Raw genomic sequence first — 18,467 nt, forward strand, 5'->3', positions numbered from 1 at the left:
GGAAAACAATGATTATCGGTTTTCCAAAAATTTCCAACTTCTTTGTAATTTTAGAAAACGGAAAATTTTCATTTTCCGTGAAAAATTTAGAAAAATAAACGAACTAAACGCGTTTTCAAATTCTCATTTTTCTTGGAAAATTTTTCCGGAAAACGGCCTATTTTTCCGCAACTAAACGCACCCTTATTATTTCAGACTTTTGCCGGCCAAAATTTTCCATACCTTATTTTTTAGAATAGCACTTTCAACCCTTTTACTTTCTAAATATCACTTTTACCACCCTCAAATTTGAACAAAGACAATTTCCACCCCTTTCAACTTTTATAAATTGTCACGTTTATAGGTTTGGTCCCTGGACTTTCATACGTCGGCAAGTTTGGTCCCTCTAAAAACCATGAACACAAAGCAATAAAATGATGAATAGTATTAAAAATTAAAATAATATGTACCAAGATAAAAGGGTTGGTGAGTCTACAAACATGCCTACTAACCCAAACACAACCCGTTTAGTATACTAGTTACACAGTCAACCCGAAAATGACCCGAACCCATTTAAGGTCAACCGAAACCCATGAAATGCCACCCCTAAATTAAAGTATGACAGGTAATAGAAAACCAAAAAAGAAAAGCAGTATAAACCTCTTGCGTGATTGTATACAAATACAACAGACTGGAATTAACTTGTTGACAGAAGAAGATGAGAATTACATTGGTGTTTTACTAGAATAGAATTCTCAGTCCAGTTTAGAGTTACAGTTACAGTCGTCATGAAGCAGGAGGATTTGGGTAAACTTTAGGCTTTGGTTTCACTTCCACCTCATTCACATTCCGCACAAATATAGCATCTGGTTCATGTCTGCAAAACAAACACAAACCTTAATATCCACAAAAATAAATAACAAAAAATAAAAAATAAAAAGAAAGAAATAATAATTACGGTTTGTCCCCCTCTTCATATGTGTAACTAGAAGCAACAGCGAGTAACCGGCCATCTCTGTTAAATGACAAGGCAGCAACACTTGTGGGGTACTTTGAGTACTGATAGAGTCTCTTCTTGTTGTTTCCATCCCATACATTTACAAAACCATCACACCCACCTGTCGCAAATGTCCCATACCTGCAAATACTCAGGGACCAACTGTAAACTTTGAACAAACTCAGGGACCAAAAATGTAATTTACTCGATAGACATTTTCTTGGAACGGGGAACAAAACCGTTACAAAAAACTCGAGCAAAATTGCAAAAACCAGTTATACTCAAGGACCAAAATGTAATTTACTCTTTATTATATTTGAAGTGTTTGCATAAATGTATATATTTATTTAATATAAAAGGTAAAAAAAAGGAAAGAACTTACACAGGGTGAAATGCAATGGCGTTTACAGGGTAGACAATGTCTCTTCCAGCTTCTGATTTCCTATGACACTTGAATGCATATCTGAATAAATCTTAAAACCATCAATTTCCAACGCTAGAAACTAAAAGTAGCTGAAAGAAATATCTTTTTTTTTTGTTCATGAAATTCATTGTAATAAAAAATATATATATACATACTTTTTGGCTTGACCAGCCTCAGTAAGCTCAAAAAACTCCATTGCAACACGACCTTCCACAGAGCTAAGTGCATAACCTACAAAACATCATCTTTCATCAATTAGGGTTTAGGGTTTTGTAAGATTTAAGGGTTTAAAATTATGTCAAAATACCTGTGCCATTCGGATAACATTGAATACATCTAGTTTGATATTTCAATGAAGACTCTCTTCTTTGTTCAGGTTGAGACATATTCCTCAAATCATACACATTAACATGTCTTCCAGCAGTTGCCACCACTACACGGTTTCCAACAAGTGATATAGAATAAACTCTCTCCGGTTGTCCATATGTCCCCACAAGAGCACGCTCCTGTGCACCTCCACCACGTGGGTCCCAACACTTCAAGGTTTTGTCCCAACTCCCTGTAATCACTTGCCCTAAAAAGCACCAACATGTCACACACCTTTAACAAGAAAAGAATTATAAAAGATAAAAACAAATGATGAAAAGAATGAAACTAACCAGTTGCATAAGAGTACTCGATACAACGAACAGGGGCATCATGGCGTCCCAAAAGATCCTCCCTTTCATGGTCAAAAACAAGCCTGAGATGTAAAAAGAATGTAGCTTGAAAATTAGTCAAGAAAGAAGAATGCAAAATGTTTGTGGGATAAGATAATATATGCATAATTTAATCATGTTCTGATGTTCATACCTTGTGACAGTGTTATCTGCACTAGCACTAAAACCAGAGGTATCATCATGAAAGCAGCAATCAAGAACTGCACCTCCATGAAGGAACTCTCCTCTTAACACATTGGCACTTGCATCATATAAGCGAACACGCTGTTGCAAACAAATAACAGGTTATGATCTTTATTGTTATGAGTTTGATATGAATTAAGCTTCTCTTCATGTCTTAACTACTACGTAACCTTCATTCCATCCTTACTTGTATACATCTAAGCATGTTTTATTTCAGTTTTGTTTTCTAAAGTGTTTTGGATTGTTCAAGCTAAGATAGTCTAATGTAGCAGTTTTGGTTAGATCATTTGTCAACTGTGATCTACCAATTTGAATTGGGATCTTTTTTCTCTTTCTAAGTTGATCACTTGTTTGTTGTATCCGACCTCAATCCTGTACAGATTAGATGAATTCAAAAACATACAAGCACATGTTTGCATATCCTGTTGCCAGAAAGAATAAACATAGCATTTCAACAGTTTCTAAAGAGAGACACCAACGCATACTTCACCTTTCAGAGATAAACAAGTGTTTCACTACGATAATGATATATTTTCCCATTTTTAGGTAAAAAAATGATCATTATGTTCACATTACAGCTAATACTACAAATCAGATACCGATAGTATCAGATCTGCAACAAACTTCACATTAATTTAAAAGGTAAGAGGATAGACATTAACAAATGAAAGCATCACTAGTTTAGAAAAGATGATACGTGAGCTAAGACTTGTGTGCATACAGATACAGTGAGAAGGATAAACACATACTTTGTCCCAAGAAGAGACGAGGAGATGATCAGAGTGGTGAGAGAAGCGGAGGTTGGATATGCCGTCGGACGGAGGACTGTTTAGCTCCATGCCGGTGACTGGTGGCACCGCCGCCATTTGAAATTGAAGTTGATCGTAGCTAGGGTTCAGAGAGAGATAGAGTGGGGTTGTAGAAAGAGAGAGGGAATAGATTTTGAAAATGAGGTTTCAAATTGTTGGAGATTTCACGTTTCAAGAGAATCGAATTCAAATTTTACCCCAAATTCGGGTTGTTCACGACTTGCAGGTCGCAATGTACCGAAGAAAAAAAAAGGTGTTTCCTTTTAAAAATAAAAGAGAAATTAAATATCCTTTTATTTTTTGTTCCTACAAATCTTTCTATCCAATTAAATAATGACATGTGTAACATTTAATACTCATTTAATGATATTTTAGTATACTAATATGACACATGTCATCATTTAATTGGGTAGGAGGATTCTCTCCTTTTAAAAATACTGAGATATATGTGAAAAAATTATTTGCTTTTTATTAAAAAATATAGAAAAATAAGGACAATCAACTGTCATTTTTGTATATATTTAATTTTTTTGGGAAAATGACTTCTAAGAGTAACGAACTATCATAATTGTATAAAAAATACCATTTGTAACATCTTGAACCCTTAGGTACTCAATTTATTCATTTATTGCATTTTGAGGGTCCTTGCGACGTGAGATCTTGGGGGTCACGTCGTGAGTGACCGTTGACCCATTGACCTGCATTTTTGAGTCACACGACGTGGGAGTGGCTTAAGTACCCTTAACCTTAATTTTTGAGTATTTAAGGGAATGAGAGGTTGGGGTTGCTCATCATCAGCCTCTCTCACCCTCTAAGCCTCTGTAAACCCTAGATTTCGATTCCCATTGAGATCTTTGATATTTTGTTTGTGGAAAGGAAGGAAAATGAGAGAAGAAGAATAAGCATCATTGTGAAGGGAGTTGTTGCTTGGGATCATCATCTTCATCGGCTCTTATTTTGGTTAGACCATTATAAGTATCAAGACTCAAGCTTTACTTCATTTCATGGCTAAATCTAGGTTTTTGGCCCCATTTTCTTATGTTTTGGCTAGTTAGAGTGGAGTAGATCCATAAAGTTAGCAACTTTATGGATTCAAATGGCCTTCTTATCATCATATCATCTAGATTTGGAAGTTGGTGTAGTATCAGAGGCTTGCATGTGAGTTTGAGACCATACTTCTACTTTTGACCCAAAAGGATGGAGGGACATGCATGGTACATGCATGTCCATAAAGCAAGCATTTTATGGACCATTAGGGTCCCCTTAAACTTCTGGAAAGGTTGGAATTGAGGGCTGAATGGATTAAGAACATTAAAACGTTAGTTTTGGCTTCAGACCGTTCTCACGACGTGAGACATAAGGTCTCACGACGTGAGCAAGCGAAACCTGTCCCTTACTGAGTTGTCTGAGACAGAAACGAGTCTTTAGACTCGGAACGGATGACTCCCACAACGTGACCAAGGAATGATCACAACGTGAGACGATGTTTTGGTTAGGATGTTGGCCCATGGTTTGTTATGATTAGGATGCTAGTTATCTATGTGACTCTTGCATGTATGTTATCTGATATGTATATCGGGTGGGGCTTGATGAGTGTATTGTATGTTATTTGTCTTTGTGATTCTTGCATGTGTTTCTTCGTTTGTATGTATACCGGGAAGGACCTGATGAATGTTGTGAGGCAGGGTCGTCTCATATTACTAGAATATCTATTCCGGGCAGGGCCCAATGTCGGGCGGGGCCCATTATATGTTGATATGTATGGTATGTGGTGTTTTGGGGAACTCACTAAGCTTCGTGCTTACGGTTTTCGGTTTATGTTTCACGTACTTCCGGATCAAAGGGGAAGAGCTCGGGGTGATCACATCGCACACACCATATTGTTCCACGTTATATTTTACTCTGATGTATTTGGATGTTTTGGTCATACTCTGATTCTATTATGGTTTTATGAACTCTTTTTAAATGATGGTTTTATTATAATTAAAAAGAAATGTTTGGTCTTAATTTTTTGGACGTTACAACTTGGTATTAGAACCTTGGTTTGAGGGATTCGGAAATACTCTCGGGTGTGTCTGAACTCGAACCGATGATGAAACATCCCAAAATTACAGTCCAAAAATTTCGTTTTCAAATCATTATTAAAATCATAAATCATCCGATGTCATAAGTAAAATCGTGAATCATGTATTATAAAACATCTTAGTATCTGTCACGAATCAAAATCTCATAACAAAACATCAGAGTAAACTCCCAGGCTAATATTGTGGTGTATACCATGCCATCATCCCGAGCTCTTCCCCTTGCTACCGGAAGCACCTGAAACCAAAACTGAAATTGTAAGCACGAAGCTTAGTGAGCTCCCCCAGACTACCACATACCATACATATATAACATGCAACTAGGAGATACGAGCCCCACCCACACTCATGGAGATGCTGGCCTTCCCACACTCCGCTAACTAGGAGATACGGGCCCCGCCCACACTCCGCTATCTTTGAGATACGGGCCCCGCCCACACTCAGCTACTTCGAGATACGGGCCCCGTCCACACTCGGCTACTATGAGATATGGGCCCCGCCCACACTCGGCTGTTATGAGATACGGGTCCCGCCCACACTCAGCTACTATGCAGACATACAAGTATCACACAGAAAACAAGTATAACTAAATCTATCATTCAGACATATATCATACTTCGACTCGACTACTAGGAGATACGGGCCCCGCCCACACTCAGCTAACTAAGAGATACGTGCCTCGCCCACACTCAGCTAATAATCATAACATACTGCGGGCCGGCCTTGGTACCTTAGACATGTTCCTACTAAAGGGAAACTCACCTCGAATGACTGTCTATTGAAGATCTGGGTGAGGAATCCCTGTCTGCTGCTCCGGTAACTCTCCGGCTGTAAATTCCATGATGACCCTTAGTCAGAAAATGATAACTATTCTTAGGATAAAATGACCATTTTACCCCTGGTCAAAATCAACATCCTGGTCAAAGTCAACCTTCCAGGTTGACCATACTCGCCGAGTCAGCCTTGTGACTCGCCGAGTCCTAGAACTCAGAATCCTGGAATTGCAACTCGACTCGCCGAGCCACCCCATGATTCGTCAAGTTCTCAAGCTACTAGTCATCGTGATTTGTCGAACTGAATCGTCGAGTCGTCCTCAGACTCGCCGAGTCCTGGCATAATCAGAAAAGGGGCAAGATCCTCCTACTCGTCGAGTTCTAATTCTACTCGTCGAGTCCTATGAACATCATCGGGGTTTCTTCATCAGACTCGTCGGGTTCCCGTATGAACTCGTCGAGTCCCTTATAGATCTAACCTAGATAACTGGTTTCACACTTCTACAGCTCCAAAATACAGATCTAGGTTGTTTCCAAGGTCCATTTCTATAAAGTTGGAGACTTGATGGCTTTTCACACCTCAAATGAACCCAAACTCAAGTTACAGCACTATACTTTCATGAACATGGTCATGACTTGGATGAAAACGGGTTCAAGACTCTTTTTATGGCTATAGAGGCTTAAAATCATAGAAAAGGGATTTTGTTTTGCAAACAACCCATGAGAACAACCTTTCCTAATCAAAAGGGGTTAAAGGACCCATGAATCCACATACAAAGAGATCTAAGTTATAGTTCATCAAGCTAAGAGCTTTTTACCCCAGAAAGCTGCCAAAGGTGAGTGTGTTCCTGGATCTTGTTCTCCTTCTCCAAGCTTGTTAGCTCCAAGTTCTTGCAACTATCTTCAATGTCATAAAACACACTCAAAAACTCAAGGGAGAAGCTCTCAATTGAATTAGGGTTTCTGGAGGATAAGGAGGCTGGTAAGGGAGGCCCAAAGGGATAGGGTGCAAAACCCCGAAAATAGGGTTTCCTCCTGGCAGACCTACTCGTCGAGTCCATGCTTGGACTCACCGAGTAGACCTTTTAAACCCTGCGTCGTGTCTCACATCTACTCGACGAGTTAGGCTATCAACTCATTGAGTAGCTCAAAAATAAATGCTTTAATTAAATTAATTGCGTACCGGGAACGGGGCGTTACAATTCTCCCCCACTTGACTTAGACTTCGTTCTCGAAGTCTGTTGTGTCTGAAAACAACTTTGGGTAGTGCTCCCTCATTTCCTCCTCGGGCTCCCACGTCCACTCAGAACCCTTGCGGTGCTGCCACTGTACCTTCACTAGTTCGACTCTCTTGTTTCTCAGCTCCTTCATCTTGCGATCTAAAATCGCCACTTGTCTCTCGATGTAGTTCAGGTTGTCATCAATCTGAATGTCCTCAAGGGGTACCACTGCTGAATCATCCACTAAACACTTCTGCAACTACGAAACATGGAAAGTGTTGTCGATCTGGTTGAGATCGGCTGGAAGGTCCAATCTGTATGCCACTTTACCCACCCGGGCTATGACTCTGAAGGGGCCAATGAACCTGGGGCCCAGCTTGCCCCACTTCCGAAACCTGATAACACCCTTCCAGGTTGACACTTTTAGGAGGACCATATCGCCCACCTGAAACTCCAAATCCGAACGTCGCTTTTCGGCGTAGCTCTTCTGCCGACTCTGAGCAGTCTGGAGCCTGCTCCGGACCTGCTGAATCTGCTCCGTGGTCTTGAGTACTACCTCCGTACTCCCCATAACCCTCTGACCGACCTCACCCCAACAGATTGGGGTCCTGCACTTCTTCCCATAGAGCATCTCAAAGGGAGGTCGGTCTATGTTGGCATGGTAACTATTGTTATATGAAAATTCCGCTAATGGAAGATATGTATCCCAACTGCCACCGAAGTCTAACACGCATGCGCGTAGCATGTCCTCGAGAGTCTGAATTGTCCTCTCACTCTGTCCGTCCGTCTGAGGGTGGAAAGCGGTGCTGAAGTGGAGACGAGTACCCATCTCGTCGTGAAACCGCTTCCAAAACCTAGAAGTAAAACGGACATCTCGGTCTGACACCACCGAGACAGGCACCCCGTGGCATGCTACTACCTCTCACACATAAATCTCGGCCAGCTTCTCGGCCGAGATGCTCTTCTGGATCGGTATGAAGTGCACGCCCTTGGTCAACCGTTCCACGATGACCCATATCGAATCGACCCCCCGTGCGGTCCTGGGAAGCTTAGTGATAAAATCCATAGTAATATACTCCTACTTCCACACGGGGATATCCAATGGCTGTATCTTGCCATGCGGCCTCTGGTGCTCCGCCTTGACCTTCCTGTAGGTCAGGCATCTCTCAACGTACCAGGCGACGTCCCGCTTCATGCAGGGCCACCAGTAGTCTGGGCGAAGATCCCGGTACATTTTCGTCGCTCCCGGATGGATGGAGAACCTGGACATGTGCGCCTCATCCATCAATATCTGCCTTACTCCGCCCCTGTATGGAACCCAGACCCTCACATGCACGGTCAACAACCCTCGGCTGCCATAATCAAACGAGGCCACCCGGCCTACAATCCGCTCACACTTCTGACGCTCTTCCTTCAGGCCCTCGATCTGTGCCTTTCGGATCTGCTCCAGTAATGGAGTAATCACTGTCATCCATAGACAAATATCTCAGATCGGGGCTGATGCCGCCTTGCAGCTCAGGGCATCGGCCACTACATTGGCCTTGCCTGTAACGCCCACAGATTCGGGCTAGTCAATTTAGAGACAATGAGCGTCAAAAATGACTTTTTGATGGAAGATTATTTAGAAGGATTAATCTTAACCAAGTTATAGTATATTTCACAAGGGTTCCGTACATATAAATAACGCCGAAATCCGAGTTATAACGAAGAAGTTATGACCCGTCGAAGTTTTACGGCAAAACCGGCACGACACCGGGAATCGTAAAAAGTGAATTTACGATAAAATACTTTCTAGCCCTAGTAATCTAAACTAAAGTCGTAGTACATGTTAAACCGAGAGTGCGCATAAAAAGAACGTCCAAATCTGACTTCGTATAAGGAAGTTATGATTTTTCTAAGATTTAGCATAGTAGTGCACATCCCAAAATTCGAATTTTAGATCGGTCGATTTTTAACCAAAACAGTCTAAACGAGAATTAAAGATCTCGTTAATAGGAGCTCAACGATAAAAAGACAGTCGAAAACGGAGCTCGTATGCGAAAGATATGGATGAAACTTAGTCCCTACTCTTCAAGCGCGGCGAATTCGATACAGTTTTGTAAATCTGAGATGGAGTGAGAATTAGCCGACGGGGTCTAAATGAAAGTTTTAGTACTCGTAAATACCAACGTGTGGATATAAATAACGTCGATAATAGAGATCGTATGCGAAAGATATGGACGAAACTTAGTCCCTACTCTTAGAGCGCGATAAATTCGATACAGTTTTGCAAATCGGAGATAGAATGAGAATTAGCCGATGAGGTCTCAATGAAAGTTGTAGTACTCATAAATACCAACGCGTGGATATAAAGAACGTAGAAAACGGAGGTCGTACGCAGAAGATATAGAGGAAACTTAGGGCCTACTCTATGATAAAACCCCTATAAATAAGAGATGAACTCTTCATATTTTCTTCACACCATAAGCCTTTCTTTCTCTCTCTAACTTCTCTCTAGACTCCCAAAACCCCTCTAAATCCGTAGTAACCTCAAGTTGCTATAGGAAAGACCTGGGGCGCCCGAAGGCTCCGAGAAAAAGAGCTTTTTGGCTTAGAAGCTCTGCTCCAACGGAACCCGGTTTTTAGCAAAACCCGCTGTAAGTGAGATACGTCTGCCCTACTTTAAATATAGATTATATTTAAATATAATATCGTTATTATGAACCTATAAATAAGATTTATCAGTGATTCAAAGTCGTTATACTGGTTGATCTACTTATGGGGATGATGTCTAGACTGTGATTTAGTGAGGTGTTTAAAGTGGGATTTCCAAACAGTATACTTCGTATACCAAACAGACCCTACCTCCGATATGATCCTACCTGGTTGTTCCTTACTTGATATATCATTAAGTAGACTCTGAGTTAATGATGAATCTAGACTAATAATTAGTCGCAATAAATATTAGACTAAAATCTAGTGGTAATAATACTAGGTTTCGTCGAAGGAAATTATATTGTTAAGAAGTGAAGCGCTGTCCGAGTTTGGAATCATCACTTTAACAAGTGAGTGCATAGTTACTTTCATGACTGAGATCGAAGAAACCTCGGTTCATACCGTAGGGTGGTCGTATCCCCTCCTGGTGACTCCATCTCCAAATATCATGTGCCCATGGGGCGTGGGGCCATCGGGGCCCATACGATAAGCCGATACTCTGGCTCTGTATGGAGGATTGATGACATCGGATTTTGCATCCGAGTCATCATCATCATCGCCCTCGAGCTCTTCCTCTTCGAGGTTCACTACTGGCTCGGCGGGTTCATCTGTAAGTTCTACCTCATGTTCCTCCTCTGGTTCTTCCTTTGAGTCTTCTTCTGGGTCAAGCCACCCTGCATTCCCCTGACTAGGGAAATAGGGGTCTCCTGGCTAATGATGCCCGTCTATAGTGTATTGCACGAAGGGGTATAATTACTATAAACAAATAGCACACCAAATACTCGTATAGTATTTTAATTTTGTTTAGGTTCGGTTCTATAAGCTCTTTGGATAATTAAATGGTAAGTTTTTTATTCATTGTCCATCACAATTACTCCCGAACACATGTTGGTCGTATTTTGAATGAATGTAGTTTATCAGGCTACATTCACTCCCAATACGACTACATAATTGTCCGGGTTTAATGGCGATGTTCAAATCCTCCAAAGACTTTTACTGTTCTTGTTGTGTTATTAATCTAAAATGCACACATAAGTATGTATTTTAATTATTATGTTCAGAGTAGTTTAGTCCCATTGTATTTATAGTTGCATATCCTGTATGATTAGATATGCTAGTTCACTATAAACAATGCTCTGATACCAATCTGTCACACCCCCGAACCAGACGACAGAAACGTCCGGGGGCTTAGTGTGACTTTCAACATTGTAGTATCATTACAGAGTATATAATTGAAACATAACATCATCATCATCACACATGTAATATAACAACATTCATTGTTTACATCGAGTATTGTATTTGAATATTACATGCCAAAATAGTCAGATTATGATGAAACAAAATATAACACAATATCCATTAGTTTGTTTCGTTCATCCTGCTTCAACGGTTTCCTGAGAATACAAGTTAATTTAAAAAGGTCAACATAAAAATGTTGGTGAGTTCATAAGCATGTTTATGAAAATGATTTGTATAACTTTGAAACCACCAGAAAATCCTATATTTTCTGCAAACTGTTTAGTATGTTTGTGTCAGGTCTTGTATTAATGCATGTATGTTATTGTTTATTTGACTAAAAGGGTAAAGAGAATGTAGAGAGAATGTAAAGAACATGTAAAGAGAATGTTCCCAGACAACCCGATGTTGTCTGTAAAAGAGAAAGCTGCCATACCAACCCCCGAGGTTGAGTACCAATACGAGTAAGTTTCCGAGTAATCCAAAAGAAAAGAGAATGGTCTTCCGTAAACTTCATAATGTTAATTCCTCTAAGTGAGCCGTCATAACCATACTAAATAAAGACAATTTCTCTTGTCTTGGCGTTGTTGGACGCCGGTTTTGATTATAAGGTTTTCGTCACCCTAGACTGAGTTAGTCTAACTGTAGCGAACAGCTCAGGTGTGGGGTGTCATCCCCATATAGATCTATACACAAATCTCCGCTCTCCCTCCAAGATACTCTGGTTATAACTACAGGCTACGATCGTACACTTAATAGGTGTCAACCGATAAAAACTCACTAGATCCTTAATCGAATTTACGCGAAGAAAAAAAAGTATAAACTCATTCCAGGCCCAATGATCCATGTAAGTGAACCACTAAGGCATCGCTAAACATGTAAATCATTTCAAGACCCAATTGAAATGAGATTATATAACATGGGCCCGAAATATATGTGAAAGGACAACTAAGGCCCATTTCACATGTAAGGTATTTACAGGCCCAAATAGCACGCAAATAGTATCCAAGGTCCGTCACACATGTTAATGGGTCATTGAGGCCCAATAAACATATAAATAGTATACAGGACCTATCACACATATAAATGGGCCACTAAGGCCCAATAATATGAAAATGGCAAAATTAATCCGTTTGTTAGTTTATCGATGGTTTTGGTTCAAGTATTCACTAAAATAGCATAAAAACCCACTTTTTGTAAAATGACGTTCTTGGCCCAATAAGCCAAAAATTTACAATTAAGGCCCAATTTTTGTAAGAATAACACTTTAATCTCCATTTTGTTCAAAACTTGTGTTGATGACTAGTTTGTGGTAAAAATAACATTTTAAACCCATTTTTGGCTTGATTTTTGTGAAAACACACAAATTTCTGGTTTTGGGCTTTTCTGAGCTTGTTGTTGGAAAATTTGTAGAAAAATCATCGTAAGTCGAAATTTGGATCCGTAAATTCTGGAAGTTTTGAAATTTTGTCTACTTTGTTCACAATTGTTCTCATAATTTTTAATGGCTTCTAACAAGTGTGAAATTGCTCACCTTCACAGGCTGGTCCGAAAATATTTCAAATCTGATAGGCAGTTTTGTAAAATTCGCCAAAAATTGTAGAAAAATCGTATGAAAATGTGAGAGTAGTCATTTTAAAGGTATAAACCTGAACTCTTTGCATGTAAAACAGTTTTGAAAAATATTATCATTTAGGTGGTCAAAACAGTTCGAGATTGGACCAAAACTTTTCTATGAAGGGCTGATTTTTGAATTTAGTTTATAGATCTTGGAACACAACACTCATTTTTACTATTTTAAGTGTATAAATCCCAGATCTACTAGTTTACATGTATTATATGTGATAACACATACTTTTCTCAAGGTTTTCATGTAGATCCAAGTGATCAACTTAATATTCTTAACATATTTTTAGATTTATGAAGTAATAACACATAACCACCAAATAAATCATGAAAAACACACATATTCATGCATACACACATAGATCTACACAACACAACTTGTATTCTCCCCCAAAACAAAGTAAAAATCGAAAATAGGGGGTATGAACTCACTTGGCTTTGAAGTTTCAGTTTTGATGAAGAATAAGGTGAAGATCTCGGCTTTAGCAAGCCTCTTGAAGAAGTTTTCGAACTTGGATGGTTCTAAGAATCATGATCCATGAAAATATAGTGTAAGAGGAGTGATTTAGGTTTAAAGATGTAGTATAACACTTGGGTTTGTAAGATCTTACCACAATGGATGAGTTCTTGATAAATTTTTGCTTGAAACACCCCACCAAAGCCACGAAATTTTGAAGAGAGAATAGTAGCTCTTGAGAAGGTTTATGAGAGTGTTTGAAAGAAGGAATGAAGGTGGTGGGGTGGGCCAAGAGGATAAGGAAGAAGAGGAAAGATTGATTTTTGGGTTATTGCATGATGGTCATGAGTTTCTAGCCTAGATTACCATTAAACAATACTTAGGTGTCATGCCTACAATTTAACTTGATTTCTCCCCTTTTTTTCTTTTTGTTTAGTAAATGGGCCGAAATGGGCTTAGAAGATATGAAGATGAATTGGTTTTGGACTCATTCTTGGCATGTTCAGACTTTTATGGAGCCCAAAAATTATTTTTCGGCCCATTGGGCTCTTAAGGAGGCTCACGGCCCAAAATGGTAAAAGAAATTGGTTTAGGGTCCATTAGGGCTAATTAAATCCTTTATGGCCCATCATGGCCCAAAATGTTATAGATTTATGAATTGGGTCCAATTAGAACCTAATTAGGGTTTTTAGGCCCAAAGTAGTCAAGTTGCAAGTTTATTGGTCCATTAGGCCCAATAAGAGAGTCCTAGTTCATAATGAACTCGAACCGGGATTTCTAGGGTTTTCAACCCATAGTTGAACATATGAGGTGTATTGTATTAGGTCTTGAACCTCTTGAGTGAGTTTTTGATTTCAAATGGATGATTTTGATTGAGCATAGAGTGTGATTTTCACTTAGAGCACATGCCTTACAAGGGATGATGTTTATATGAGAATAAAATTTCCTAGCTAAAAATGCTAGTTGTGACAAAGGAGGAATAGCACAGGGAGGGGAAATGACAAGGATGGGCGGATGTATAAGAATTTCTTGGGTGCAAAACCACCGAGTCTTTCAGGAAGCCCAAAACCAGTGGAAATTATGGACTGGATCTCCGAGATGGAAATGGTATTTGAGAGCTGCAAATGTAGCGATAAGCAAAATACCTCTTTGTAGTCAGACAACTAAAGACCGGAGTGCTAAGTTGGTGGAAGTTGTTGGCAGATACAATGCCACGAGGAGAAGCCATGCGAATGTCTTGGGAAACATTCATGGAGCAGTTGAAAATGCAATACTGCTCAGAGATAGATCTGATAGACCTAAACAACGAATTTCAGAACCTGAAGAAAGGGGATATGAGTCTTGATGAGTATGCCACCACATTCACCGAAAGGATGAAGCTATTCCCCTACTTGGTGCCTACGGAACTCTCCAAGATAGATAGGTTCGCTAACGGGCTGCCCACAGACTTTGGCCCAACGGTCAAAATGACAACTACTTTGAAAACAGCCGTTAGAGCAGCTAAGAATGTAGAGACCCAGATAAGAGAAAGGGGTCTAGAAAAAGATAAGGCAGGAGAAAAGAGGAAGTTTGAAGGATCTTCAAGGCCCAACAAGGAGAGTAAATTCTCGAAGTTTGGAGGAGGAGGAAGAGGTGAAGCGAGATGGTGTGATAAGTGCGAGAAGAGACACTTGGGAAAAGGTGGCGAAGAGGTGATATGTTTCAAGTGTGGAAAGTCTGGGCATTACGCCAACGAGTGCACATTCAACAAGAAGGTATGTTTCGGATGTAACAAAGAAGGGCATATTTCTAGAGACTGCCCAAAGAAAAACAAAGCAGCAAGGGCGAATGCACCGCCAAAGCCAAGGGCATTCCACATGATCCTCGACGAAGCAAATAACAATGCAAGGAATCAAGGATGAGGACTTCATATCCGAAGATCGAGTTATGCAGTAGCCATAGTATCGTATGGTGTAGCCTAATAGAGGCATAGTCTAACTTGAACACCTATGTAATTGTTTCAAGGAATAATATAAAACCTTCGCTTTGTTATCTGGTGTGTTAAGTTGTTATGTGATTTTCTTGAATGGTGACTTGGAAAAACTGTGAGAGAATACTTGGGACGAGTATGAGTAGGTGTGAATGGTAGTAGAGGCCTATACTACCGGAAGCACAAGACTCACACTTGGATCAGGGAAAGTCACTAGGTTACCAAGAAGATAGTAATTGATTCCGTTTTGTTCAAGTAAGTCGTTACCATCGTTTCGGTAATGACTAAGAAGATGACTATTATTCCGACCCGAGTGGTCATATCATATCGAGTCCGACTAAGATATGTATTCTATGTGGTTCAGAGATCTAAGTTAGATGTAGCATCTGACTCAAGCCGGAAGATTGAAATAAAAGATAATCAAAGCGATCAGTAGAGGTATCGTGATAGTTGCTTGTAGCTAGAAATGCTAACTTTTAAGATGTGATTAGTGATGGGTTTTATGTACAACAAATAAACTAGAAAACAATTCCTAAGTTCACATGCAACCTACTTTGGATCTATGTTTTAACTATTGAACATACAACTTTGAATTGCAAAACAAGAACCCTAGAGGAGAGAGGCTAATTTCGAAATTAACAAACTAGGGTTTAGGGTTTACATACCTTTCAATTGTTATAGCAAACAATTGATATTCCCTTGGTCTTGATCTTGATCTTCTTGGAAGCTTTAGCACCACAAGTGTAATGCCTCTAATGGAATCACACCCAAACTAGCAAGAAGGAAAGTAGAAGAGAGAGGGGAGAGGGAGTATGCAAAATCTCGGCCTTAGGGTTTCTTCAAAAGAAAGAGTGACCAAAAACATGAACCAGGAGGCTCCTTATATAGCTGAGGGATCTAGGGTTTAAGGGAAACCCTAGTTATCCTTTGCTTAGGGCCTAAGCAAACCCAAGGGCCTTATCCAAGCCCCTATGGACGAAATTATTAGGGTTTCCCCTAAAGATTTCGTCCACCCTCTTCCAAGGGGGTTCTAGAGCCTTCCACTCAACTATTAGATAATTGCAAACTAGTCCCTGCACCTTATAATTAATTCTTTTAACCCCAAAATCAATTCTGATTAATTTCTGGCTAACAATTAATTAAACATAATGATTTCTAATTAATATATTAATCCATTAACATATTAATAAATCATTTATATATATATTAATTTATTAATCTTATAAATTAATATCTCTCCTTTCATAATTTCCTTGTCCAGTTGCTAGGTTGAGGGCAACCCAAAAGGACTGTGCTGCTATCAATTCAAGTACATATCAATTATATTTATGGGCTTAGACACCTAATCCAACAGTCTCCCACTTGGATAAGTCTGTAACTATAATTGCTAGTATGCCTTCTAAATTTGACCAGCAAATTGTAGCTTCCAAAAAGCTGCTGCCGAACTCTGACCCAGTCAGTTATGTGTCCTAAGATAAGTGATCATATAACCCTTCGTTCTGCTTGATATCCCCAGACAAAAGACATGGAATGTAATCAATCTCTTTGTCCAGAATCTATGTTTCCCGATTCCTGATTTGTGATGATGTAGGACTTCTAATTGAACACATCAATTTAGTCATGGCTGGGCCCAGCACATAAGTCAACACCAAATCATCGAGGGGCCCACAGATATCGCTTTTCCTGTTAGGGCAAAAGGAACGAATAAACGTTGACTCATATGCTTGTATCTTTTACTCATCAAATTATACATGACAATACGTTTTATAACACCAAGTTACTGATGCGGTTTCGTATCACCAATGTATTACCGACTTTGTAAATTACAACTCATATATCTTCGTTTCAAGATTATAAGATATTATCGTCTCAGTATTACTCGTGATGAATTCCATGAAGTGATACTCTGAGCGAGGGTTTATCCAATACTCAAATCTCAATTTCTGAGCACTCATGAACATTGCAGCAATTCTATTGCCATGTCTATCCTTAGACAATCTGCAATCCAATTCATGACAGTCTTAATTCACTACTTACTTCCAAGAGTACGAGCGATTGTGGAGTTTGAATGATCTCATTATTCAGGAAGTAAAACATGCAAAAATGAAACACAATAATAAACAATTGACAAAAGGCAGAAACCAAACTTATAAATAATACTTTATTATTTAATCACCAAAAGTCAATTACATTTACTTTGTTACAAGTTTCAGAATAAAACTAATCTAACTACTAAAACTAATATCATCTTTCAGTCCTATGCTCCGAGCATGCTGAATATGCTTAGCCCTACTCAGACCCTTTGTGAGGGGATCTGCTGGGTTATCTTCAGATGACACCCTCTTTACTATAAGATGGCCTTCTTCAACTTTATGTCTGATGAAATGGTACTTTCTGTCGATATGTCTGGTCTTACCATGATCTCTCGGTTCCTTTGTCAAGGCAACCGCTCCTTCATTATCGCAGAACAGTTCCATAGGCTCCTGGATGGTTGGAACAACTCCGAGATCCCCGATGAAGTTCCTCAACCAAGCTGCTTCTTTCGACGCTTCACTTGTTGCTATGTACTCTGATTCACAAGTAGAATCAGCCACCGTATTTTGCTTGGAACTCTTCCAAGTAACTGCTCCTCCAATCAGTAAAAACACCCAGCCCGACTGAGAACGGAAGTTATCTCTATCCGTCTGAAAGCTGGCATCACTGTAACCATCTACTCTCAAAGTGTCACTGCCACCAAGCACAAGGACCCAGTCCTTTGTCCTTCGCAAATACTTGAGTATATTCTTAACTGCTATCCAATGAGTTCTACCTGGGTTTCCCTGATAGCGACTGACCATGCTCAAAGCAAATGCCACATCAGGACGAGTACATGTCATAGCGTATATGATCGATCCGACAGCGGAAGCATAAGGTACACGACTCATGTCATCTATTTCAACATCTGTACTCGGGCATTGAGTCTTACTCAATTTGGTATTGCTCTGGATAGGTAGCTCTCCCTTCTTGGAATTTTCCATACTAAACCTCTTTAGTACCTTATCCAAGTATGTGCTCTGACTAAGTCCAATTAGTCTCTTCTTTCTATCTCTCAATATTCTAATCCCAAGAATATACGCAGCTTCTCCAAGGTCTTTCATGGCAAAACACTTTCCAAGCCAAGACTTAACTTCTTTCAAGGTTGGAACGTCGTTACCAATGAGTAATATGTCATCGACATACAACACCAGAAAAGTTACTATACTCCCACTAGCCTTGATATACACACAGAACTCATCTTCACTTCTAGAGAAACCAAAC

At 39.7% G+C, this 18,467-nt stretch overlaps 1 protein-coding gene across 1 annotated transcript; it reads right to left on the reverse strand.

Annotated features, from left to right (window-relative positions):
* Nucleotides 1-610: 610 nt before the first annotated feature.
* On the reverse strand, nt 611-3,372 carry LOC145126026 (mitotic checkpoint protein BUB3.1-like). The gene is made up of 8 exons (XM_079061429.1): nt 3,052-3,372; nt 2,253-2,383; nt 2,060-2,142; nt 1,708-1,974; nt 1,556-1,631; nt 1,359-1,439; nt 938-1,117; nt 611-856 (listed from the first exon to the last, which is right to left on the reverse strand). The coding sequence occupies exons 1-8, from the start codon at nt 3,166-3,168 to the stop codon at nt 766-768; spliced, it is 1,026 nt and encodes a 341-aa protein (XP_078917555.1). The 5' UTR covers nt 3,169-3,372; the 3' UTR covers nt 611-765.
* Nucleotides 3,373-18,467: the final 15,095 nt, after the last annotated feature.

The sequence above is a fragment of the Lactuca virosa genome, chromosome 7 (assembly GCF_052849685.1).
Source record: "Lactuca virosa cultivar CGN04683 chromosome 7, Lactuca_virosa_CGN04683_v6, whole genome shotgun sequence".
In the NCBI taxonomy this organism is placed as follows: Eukaryota; Viridiplantae; Streptophyta; class Magnoliopsida; order Asterales; family Asteraceae; genus Lactuca; species Lactuca virosa.